At 39.0% G+C, this 11,574-nt stretch overlaps 1 protein-coding gene across 1 annotated transcript; it reads right to left on the bottom strand.

The window, feature by feature from the left end:
- Positions 1-531: 531 nt before the first annotated feature.
- LOC129004966 (uncharacterized protein F54H12.2-like) lies at positions 532-1,854 on the bottom strand. Its single transcript, XM_054433693.1, has one exon. The coding sequence runs from the start codon at positions 1,852-1,854 to the stop codon at positions 532-534; it is 1,323 nt and encodes a 440-aa protein (XP_054289668.1).
- Between the last annotated feature and the right edge of the window lie 9,720 nt (positions 1,855-11,574).

The raw sequence follows: 11,574 nt of genomic DNA, 5'->3' as shown, positions 1-11,574 counted from the left end.
GTGAGCGCACATCGACTGTTTATAGACTTGTGATTGCGACATCGCAAAACGTTTGTTGACATTAAATTATTGATTGAAGTGATTGATTCGCAACCAATTGCACCAATATCGATTATGTTGGTAGTGACAAAGTCCATCACATGATGACGCTTTAAATATTCTTTCTTCTCAAATCCCTTGACGTAAACCGTCGGTCTTCTTGATATACAATCAGTCAATTTGTTAAAAAGTTCATAGTAAGGAATATCACCGAACTCCCATCGTAGTCCGTGGCAGTGTTTTGTGAGCCAGTAGCTTTCCCGCAGTTTTTCATCTGACAACTCTGATCGATCGTAAGGTGGTTTAGCAATATGATGCATAAATAGTACGCCGGTGTCAGCTTCCAAGACGCAAACTTCCTTCAGTGTATATTCATTTTGGTTGTCCTTGAAACATTGAATGTCCACAATGATGGGTGATGATATATTCAATTTCTTAAATGCTCTGCGTAAACGGTCCATCTCAAACGAATGTTTATTGAAGACTGATCGATTAACCACCAAAGTCCACAATTACATTGCGTTGTCGATCAATCTCGATGACATTGTCAAACTCGGCATAAACCAAACAGTTGACAGTTTCGGGAAGCGCGTCGTCGAATCCGAGTTCCATTCGAACACTACCGTTACGCACCAGATTCAAATGTGTAGTGTCACTTGCAGATAAGTCTGGTGTTAGATCGAATGCCATCAGACAGTATCCTTGTCCAAAGTCTTCCCTACTGATAACGGTGCCGGCATCGCTAAAATGTACACCAGAACCGGAGAACATCGAATGATATGCCATAACATATTTATCCTTTGATTTTTCAAAGTGTGGCTGTAACGGTTTTGATGGAACTTGTTCTCCGTCAACATATAGACAAAAGAAGTTTGTTTTAAAATGTTCGAAGTTGTAGGGATTCTTTTTAAAATCTCCATTGTATGCGGCATTCGTAACCATTCCCACTATGATGCGTTTCGGCACTTGACCGAGAAACATATTGTCCAAAGTCTTGTTACGTATTCCAGAGGGTAGTGTAAATGTTTTCAGCTCCACTCGTGTGATTGGATATTTTGCCGTACCAGTCTGGAGTGTTTTACTGTGCGCCAACAGTGCGGTGGGACTTATTTTGCATCTCCGAATCCAGAGACTTATATCGACAATATGTACCTTGAATTCACCAGCGCTGGCCATAATGGAGAACGCATCTTTTGATCGAATAAATTTAAATCTCAACTCCACGCCATTTAGCATGAACTTATTCTGATTGCAAATATCCACATGCAAATGTCCCAACATATCAATCTCACGGCTTTTATTAGTTAGCTCCCGTCTCGCTTTGAGTCCTTCATTTTCTTCCGCGCAATCGTTCATGTCAATACCATCGTCCGTGTACCAAAGACTGCATGTTAGATGTGATTTTCTAGCATCGTATCCATAGTTCATTAACGTTTCAACATACGCTCGATATGCATATGTGTTGTTTTGGGGCGTAACAAGTTTTTGATTCATAAACATATCCACTTGACTGAATAGTGAGTGTAACCAGTTGTTGACCGGCCCAACTGTTTTGGCCTCTTCGTCGGTAGTGACCGCAGTTCCATTAGCTTTAACAATAGACGCGGTCAATTGTATCATTGTTTGTGAAAGGTCAGTATATTCATCGCCATTGCCCGGAACTACAAACTCTATTGGCGCATCATCGGTCAATGTGGATATTGGTTTGTACTGGACCCATTTGCCGCTTTCAATACTCGTCTGCGTAGGTGGTAAGGAGAATAAATCCAGCTCGGTCTTGACACACTCACATGATTTTTGATGTAGAAACGACATTTTACTCCTTCTTCTTTAACTAACTAAAAATATCAATAGACTTTAAATTTTCACTGCGATAAGTACGCTTCTTCGGCGAAGTCACCTTCTTCCTTGACTCTACTCCTCCTCGTCGTCGTTGTCGTTGTTGTCGTTTCCCTACTAGTCTCTTGTGTTTCACTCCTTCTCTTCTTGATGCAGACGTCCGCACTCTAAGAAGTTTAGCCAACGACTGTGGTGTAACAGGCTTTCTGCCACGGCCGTGCATTGCGCGATTCGCGGAAGCCTTTCGCGTTGCGCGTTTCGCGTTACTCTTACGCGTTACGCGTTGTCTTTTCGCGCAAATGCCGTCACCTCCGCCGCCATTAAGCATAATACGTTCTATCTGTTCGTCAGCTTTACGTTTCAACGATCCAGTAAACTCTCTAAGTCGTAAGCTGGCGGCTGTTTTTGGATCTGTAACTTTACCACCTGCCAGATCGATTAGGAATCCAACACCGGATCTTAACGCTTCTTGTCCTACCGATTTTGCTCCGGACTTGATCAGCGGAGCGATAGTGCGAATCATACCGCCCAGAAAACTACCGATTCCATGTCCTCGCTGATATGGTGCACCGTGAAATACTCGATCAATAGCACCGCCAGTCTGTTGTAATTGTTGCCGTCGGTAGTATGCTAAATAGGGATCATTCAGATTGATTATCATTATTGCTGCTGTTGCTGCTGCTCTCTCCTAAAATGAAGTTTCACGTACGATGTTCCAAACATGAATGGCAGTTTTTTCCCTGTGTGATCCCTCAAGTCGATTTCCACTGTTTCAAATGTGGATTTCATAATGGGTACATAGTGCGGACTTGTGAATGACACTGAATTGTACGATCCGTACTTGTACGTATCTATATTGACGTTGACAATATTCAATAATGGCGCTGTAGTGTCGCCGATAAATTGTGGCTCTATCAAGTTGCAATACACATAAATGTGCGCTGGAATACCCAATGCGAGGTTTGGCGCTTTAGAACCAATCAATTCGGTAATATTGGGTTTTAATATATTTTTCTCGTCATAATTGAAACCCAACTGCTGTGATAGTTTTTCACTCAGACTCACATTCGACACGTTTTCGTTCAGGATCCTGAGTTTAACTCTGTTGATTCTCGTGTCATATGAAAATTCCATATAATCGTGGATGTCTTCATGTTTGTTGATTGTATTCAATAGATCATCAAGATTCCTATAGTATCCGCCTGTTATTTTAACAGCGAAATGTTCTGTATCACGGATCGTTGATCTTGCTAATAAACTATCATACTGAAATCGTATTGTTTCGTCACCAACATTGTTTCCGTTCACCACAAATGAACAAGGATAGTGAATGTCCACCAAAGCCAATTCCCACTTGCCGTCTAATTGGATGTGTTTGGACAAGTGTGTGGTATAACTGGTCACTGTATTTTGTGGAAAATATTTCATAGAACTATTGCTTGGCAATGTCATGAAAAATTGACTGATGTTAGACATGTTGTATATCGTGCGCAGCTACCCAAGAGTTAAACTCGTCTCCGTAACCTTCCCACTTCACTAGGTATTGCTTACTGTGTCCTCGACCTTTAGTCTCTATTATTTTATCAATCTTAAACAAGTGATTGTAGGGTAATGTGACTTTTTGTATTTCCTCTTCATAAAACTGTCCATTCAATTCTTCACCATTGAGATCGGTAAGTGTGTACAAAGGTAGTGGCATAAACAAATTCACTCGATGTATCGAAAACACTTCTTTACTCCAGTTTGTCTCGTAGCCTTTGCTAAATCTCCCTTTCTCCCTGGCTATTCGAACTGTATCGCCTACTTTTAGTTTTGGTTTCACTCGTCGTGGTATCTTTTTAAACATATGTTTTAATACATTGTAGATGACATGTTTGTCCCCACCATCTACATCTACAGGACGTAATCTATTGCCCAAACTCCTGTGCACACTGTTGTTGTACGCATTCACCAATTTTTCTAACACATTGATGTAACGATAAGTGTTTTTATGAGTCAAGTATCGCCACATACGAGTCTTCAAGGTCCGATTTACTCTTTCGATCACGCCGCCTTTGATGTCTGGATTTTGTGTGGTGACATATTTTATTTTATATTTTTCAAACAATCGTACGGTCTTTCTACCTGTGAATTCACTCCCTTTGTCGGTTTGTAAGCACGTTGGTGTTTTAAGGGGATTCGCCACTGAAAAGGGTGATTTTTTTTATTTAATGAGGAAAGTCGTGAAACTATTTTTTTTCTAGTAGGGTATAGTTAAACAAAAAATGGAAAAATTTTGGTTTACTTCTAAATATAAATTATAGGTGGTAAAAAAATAAAATAGAGGTTTTTCGATCAATTTGTAAGGGGTTTTAAAAATCGATATTCTGAAGAGAATTCTTTATGGATTTTGATAAATTTGGTGTTTTTTTAAAGAAAGTTATCTAAACTTAATATTTAGGTAGATTCATAATAATATCTCAGATACTTTTTTTGCTGTGACACATTAAATATAATTTTTCTTCAGAAAAAAGAATCAATTTGAAAAAAAAGTTATTGTTCAGTACCTAATTAACTTAGATACCTAATTCTACCAAAACATTTTTCTAATACTGTCTAGAATAAGTAGTAAAAATTTCAACAATGTACCTTTAGTGGCTCTCAAGATATATCAAATTTTGTATTGAAAAACGTGAAATTTCAATGTTGCGGAAAACCGCGTTTGAATAAGAAGGTGTCCTATGATCTTGTAGCTATCGTAAAGAGCGAAACCCCTTGGTTATAACATATAATAACATTCATACATGGATTATTTCATACTTTTCGGATGTAATAGGGTCCAATGTACAAAGAAATGTAAAAAAATATTTTTAAAATTTTTCATGATTTTTACCTATTTTCAGTGGCAAATCCCCTTAACAGCTTCTTTGAAAATGTCCTCAAAAGCTGTAGCCACCTCAGCACCTTCCTTCTTCTTTAACGGCCTAACATAAAGACGCTTACTAAACACATCAATCACTGACAGCAAGTAGTTAAAACCATCATTGTATTTGCTCAATCCTCGCATATCGTTTAAATCCGCTTGCCATAGTTCATATGGTCGAAACACCATATACGGATTGCGTTTAAATCGTTTACGGACTGGTTTATGCAAAGTATAAGTGTCTTGTGTTTGTAACCAATCAACTATTTTACGTTTGGAAATATTTTTCTCTCTCGCTCCTCGTACTAACGGAGCTACGCCGCCATATGAGGCAGGATCGTTTGGATTATAATACAACTGTCCCATTGTTTACGGTTCGTACGGTTCCCAATTGTTGAGTGACTGCACAATCGAATCTTCAAGAACCTCTCTTCTCACTGCACGGTGATCAGCTACTTGCCTCTGTGGATACGGAGCGTGACCCACTCGCCTCACATATGCCGACTGTAAACGATCTGGTAATAAATATCTTCTTCGTCCTGTTACTGACACCGCGGCTCCTCCTCCTCCTCTTGCCCCATCATCAGGTTCGTCCATTGTTTCTTCTACCGAGTCATATACTGATTCGTCTGTTGCCTCATCAAACATTAAATAGTCCAACGCTTGTTTGTTATGTATGTATTCTTTAGGGACATTCATCAGTTTCAATGCTCTCAACATTTCGTTCCATCCTGGTGGTAATGAATGTGCTGCTCGAACTCGTACTATTGCATGTGTCACGTCCACTAAATTGGATCCTGGTATTTTATTACCCTGTATAATCACTTCAAAATTATCATTCCAGCCAATCAAACTGTCGTCGCGTGTTATGAAGCGCAATAAGTTTCGTGCGCTATCCTTATAAGTCTTTGAAAATGTTTCAACAATTTCCTCTATTTGACCGGGGTAAATACGTCGCTTGTTAGGATCTTGTTGCCCATGCTGCCTGTCTCTTTCACCCACCTCGTTAATCTGATCGTCTAGTCTGGTGTTCACAATGGGGATACTAACTGGTTCACGATTACTTGACGCTACATTTAAAAAACGTTGTAAAACTTGACTGTAATACTTCCATTTATCACTATCATTGAGTTTTTTATCATTCATTATCTCTTCCATTTCGTCATCCAAACTTTTGTATGCACGTTTAGTTGGAAGTTGCTGTTGATTAGCAGGTGATTTCAAACGTTCAATTAACTCTTGTGGAACAATGACCATTTTTCTTGCATGTTCCATTGTCGTGTGCTCTGTGTAACTTCTCGCACGGTGTCTCAGAATAGAATGACAAATCTTTATATGGATGTAAACGTAGAAGTCACCTGGTTAATACAATTTTAGTTATTCAAAGCTGATTGTACAACTGCTTGTAACACAGTACTTAATAATAATTCCACCTCCTTTTTGTACTAAATATTTGCGTTTTTTATTCCAACATTCACCTCGTTTTACAATTCGACGAAGAGTAGTCTTATGTCTTCTCAATTTTTGTTTTGTCTTCTCTGATAGAGGAACGTTACCTCGTAACACATTGTAAATACATTCACAAACTGTACGAATAGTACTCAAGTCGCACACTTTAAATAGCCCTTTGCGCACTTTTGGAGTAGCATGTATTAACACTTTGAGTAGCGCTCTGTCCTTCCTCAAGCACGACATGATGACGACTGAATTATTTTGTTTTCCTATTTTGTTTCGGTACGTACACAAAATGGTTATCATCATCTGGAAATATATTACTCTGTATTCGCATATCGTCAGGCGTTGATTGTTTCAGATCTATCAATAGGTAGCCATGTGGTCTACTTGTTGCATCAGCATACGCCTCCTCGATAAACTTTGAATTTTCTGGATGGATTTGTCTAGCTAAACACTTTATCTGCACCCTATCTCTAGGATTCTTAAAACAAACTAAGTAATGCGCATTTAGTGATATGTCTCTCTGGCCACGTCCTTGGTGGAAAATATTTTGAGTTATAAAAACACACACTTATATTCCTATGATGACAACCTTTTGTAAATAGATCAACCACTATGTTGTTTGTTTCTCGCATCATATCATCTATTACCACAAGTATCGGTTGATTACCGTCAAAGTCTTCCATGTTTGGTAAACCTTCAATGTATTTTATTTTTGAGTTTGATGAATTACCAACTCCTCCTCCACCACTACCATAATGCCAGTATATGCTAGAGAATGATGTGTCACACATTTCTGAAATATTACCAATAAACCTTGAGACGAACACTGATTTACCACTACCTGAAGGCCCCGCCCCAATGGCGGAGAATGGGTGTAACCACTTCAAAGTCATACTAACTACTGATACCAATCACTCATTTCATGTGCCCTACATGTACCTTCGGGTATAAGTCAATCATTTTAGTCAAGTATTTATGTTTGCAAATAAATCAAATATTTATTACTTACGAAAACTATCAAAATCTACATTGGTTATTTTAAGAATATATATATTTTTACGTCTTGATGTTTCTTGCTTTACAATATTTACAAAAATTCCAACGGTGTGAAGGAGGTGCCGGGCCTGGCTGCGTGTTTTACCAAGCGAAGGCGGTCTCCAAAGCCGTTGTTGTAACGATCGATGTCAATATTGCTCACCACGTCATTGAAGCGTCTCGGCAGATAAACTCGCAGGTAGTAGTCATCTCCCGCTTGACCCTCCAGGATGACAATGACCGTCTCGCCAAATGGTGTAACTACTCTCTCCATCATCGTTATTACGTATGGAATCTCAGCAATCAAGTCGGTAATTCTGGTGTACGTCGGGGAGTTGTTCTTGCAGGTGTTGAGTGAGGTCTTCAGGTCCATCGGTGTAGCCTGTTCAGTGGTCATCACGTTGTATGTCTCAACAATGTCGCTCATAGTGTAGAAGCTAATGGTGCTGGTGCTAGTGGCGAGTCGTTGATGAACTGGAGCAGACTGATGTTTGTCTCAGACAGACTGGGGCTTTTTATTCTGATCAGCGGCCATTTTAGTTGGTGGGAGAGTGGGGGGATTAATAATGAGCGCAGCTGTTTTAACACACGTGTTTACAAATGTCTAGAAAAAGAGTCGGTTGTCACATGTGGATAGTTTATGGGCACATGTGTTCATTAATTCATATAAACATGTCTATTGCTTTTTACGTACCACACGTTTCTTCGGTTTTACATCTAGCTCGCCACTTTTGCATGGTGTAACAGTTTGAGTTAATCCCGTGAGTTTCGGAGCACCAGTTGTTTTATCAACCCACATGTTTTTGATCTTTTCAATTGCTTCATTAACACTTTCTTGCACTGCTTTGTCTTTGTCCAAATATAAACCGCACATGAACTTCATGTCGACACCTTCATACACTTCCATTTTCAATAAAACACTTCCTTTGTTTGCTGGATTTTGCACTGCATACGTATTACCTTTATCCATCCATGATACTATGGGACAATCCGCTGGCGGCTTCGGTACCCATCCTGACTTTTCCACCTTGGTCTTAGCCGGGGAACTCTTCCTTTTCTTCATACTACTACTACTACCACTAGTACTGTTTGTGATTGGAGTCTGTTGAACTGCGTTGTCCGTCATACCGTCTATCTCTTGCATAAATGATTGAATGTATTCGTCAATGCTGCAAGAGGGATTCATATTCACACTGTTCGGATGCTCCACTGTGACTGACGTGATGTGCAATGAGTTAGGGTTGAGGTGAGCAAGCCACTGCAGGTGTGCCAACAAAATATTTTAATAATTTTTCAAAACATAACTCGTGGTTTACATTTTGACACTCTATTATATGTTGTAACCTTAGCAGAATAGGTTTACGTAATAATGTTTCAGTCTGTTATATTCTCAGTTTAAAACGAATACTATCTAAATGTGAGTAGCATCTTCTGTCTTCATAGTCCGCAAAATAAAATACAGTAACTATTGGACTTGAAAAACATACACTTTTCTTACAATTTTGTGTCATATGTGCGCTATTTTCATAGTGTACGTCTATTACATCACTATTCCTACCACTTTTTCAGTTGGGTTGGTCGTTCAAACAGTCTGGCAGGTAAAACGGTTAAAATATTTGAAATATGTGAAATACTGCTCTCTGATTGGTCAAAATAAGCTAACATCCTATTGGTGGTAAATAAGTGTGCGCTATGCGGAGAACAAAGAATACAAGGGAGGAGCGGGGGGCCGCTTGGAGCGCAGGTGTTGGGGAGCAGCTGCGGCTGACAGTGAGTGATGGTGTAGGGAGGGTAGGCTTGGAGACCTCCCACGATGTTAGTCGTTCAAACAGTCTGGCAGGTAAAACGGTTAAATTATTTGAAACATGTGAAATACTGCTCTCTGATTGGTCAAAATAAGCTAACATCCTATTGGTGGTAAATAAGTGTGCGCTATGTGGAGAACAAAGAATACAAGGGAGGAGCGGGGGGCCGCTTGGAGCGCAGGTGTTGGGGAGCAGCTGCGGCTGACAGTGAGTGATGGTGTAGGGAGGGTTGGCTTGGAGACCTCCCACGATGCGTAGGGTGGTTCCAGACAACAAAGGATGACCTTGAACCTGCCCGAGGGTGGTAGGGGTTAGCGACGGGGGTGGCGCCGGGGGTGGGGTGGCGTCGGAGGTGGCGTCGGGGTGGGGGTGGCGTCGGGGGCGGGGGTGTCGGGGGCGGGGGCGGCGTCGTGTGACGTCACACGCTCACACGCTCACTCCCGCAGGAGCCGCTAAATTCCTCTACTGGCATAGCCCTTAACTTACGGAGGCCTGTAATTGAAAGTTACTTTTCACACTGGTTAAAAGTAGTAAAAATACTACCTCAACCTGACTACTGCACACTTTATTCGGGTTGAAATATGCATTAACAAAGGTGCTCTTTTTTCACGAAACACTGAGAAATAAGGAGATTAATGCGTTACCAACAGGCTTACACACACAAATACAGAAATGAATTAGGGGATTTACTACGCTTTAACCAAAGCAAATTACAATTATTTGAAAGTTTTGATAGTGTCATCAAATTTTATAATAACCGTTTTTAGGCCTAATCAAACTGTAAAATTGGTGTAAATCCGTTGGCAAATATATAAATAATTAAATAAATACACAGCCCACAAAACATTTATACGTTAACAACGCCAAGCTTTAAAAATTCATGATGGTTTGCTAAATAAATCGTTCACTAATGTATTATCATTTTCATAGCATAAAGTAACATTTTGGAGTCCAGACAGAAAACGCAATAAAATTATATACAGTAAGACATCAATTAAATTTAATAAGAAATAAGGTACAGCACTAACGATACCTATAGTTGTAAATAGTGATGTGTTTGTACGTAAATATTATTCTTGCTGCTACCACCAGATCTAAGGAAAAGTAGCAGTACCAAAAACCAACGTTTACATTTAAGAAAAGAACTATAGTACTTACGATTACGACCAATTCAAACTGTCCTTCTAATCAAACTGTATTATAGGTGGTAATTCGTCGGAAAATATATAAATAAATAAATACACAGGCCACAAAACATGTAACGTTAACAACGTAAAGCTTTAAAAACTCACTATTATATTATTATATATGGTTTGCTAAAAAAAAACATTCACTTGATGTGCTGCAGTACCGAAGCTATTAATCTCCCTCGGTTTTAAATTTTTTAAGTTTTCGAAAATTATAGTTATTTCCTATTTATTTGTAAGCAACTTTTAATGTTAACATATAATGACAGTTTGAAGAAACCACCTTTATCCAAACAAAGGTTTCTTTTTTAAAAGATTACGTAATCTCTAAACTATAATCGGTACACATATCTAGCAAACATTCGGAGGAAATGTGACAAAAAACGCACAAATCTGGGGTTTTGGACGTTTGTAGTTTTACTTCCTAAGTAGAAAAAGTACCGATGTCGTTGTCGAAATGTAAGTAAGTAGAAACCGAAAGTGACACATTGGAAAAAGCGAGTTGCGATTTTAGCTACATCTGTAAGTTAAACATATGTTACGATCACGGTGAAATACGAAAGATCTTCCAAGATCACAGCAACATCCACGATCACCCACTGCAGTTGATTTTTTACTTTGCACTTTACACAACTGTCTTTGTTACGCCGTCATTGAATGGAAACCTTTTTTTAAACTATTGGTGACGATGATTAAAAAAATGTAAGTTTCCCAGCACTGATTCACAACACTGATTCTCAGTATTTTCCCCGGTTATAAAAACTTAAGAACAATCGTTGCACTTGCGATTAATTAAACCGGTTAAGTAAGGCACAACGGTTTTAATCTAACTTGGTTTGGATGTGCTAACAAAACTTTATCGGAAATGGTTGCGGTATTTGTAAACAGTATTTAATGTAAACATATCAGTGACAGCTAGAAATGAGAACTAATCCAAACAGCTGATCGTTATTTCATAAAATGTAATAGTAAACATTGGGGGAACATTTGACAAAAATCGAACAAAATTGGGTTTTTGATTGTTTGTTATATTTTTTCAAAAGTAGTTAGGCCATATTTTAATAGCCAAAGACACTCTCGCCAATCCAGTGAATACAGAAAAATAATTGGAATCTTGATCTTTACTCTAGTTTTCAAGGAGTAGGCCGCGTAAAATGACATTTTGGCGTTACAGACGAAGTCACAGAATGGACAAACAGACAGACAGACATACAGACAGAAATTGAGATAAGACTCGTTTCGGCTTTCTTAGGCTATGAAACGTAAAAATAACCAAAAACTGCATGATTCTAAGCAATGTACAGACAAA

Source organism: Macrosteles quadrilineatus, unplaced genomic scaffold (assembly GCF_028750875.1).
Source record: "Macrosteles quadrilineatus isolate MER2022 unplaced genomic scaffold, UCM_ALF_1.0 Scaffold_13__1_contigs__length_4303367, whole genome shotgun sequence".
Classification (NCBI taxonomy): Eukaryota; Metazoa; Arthropoda; class Insecta; order Hemiptera; family Cicadellidae; genus Macrosteles; species Macrosteles quadrilineatus.
Note: the sequence above shows the minus strand (reverse complement) of the source record. Positions and strands in the feature narration are given on the sequence as shown.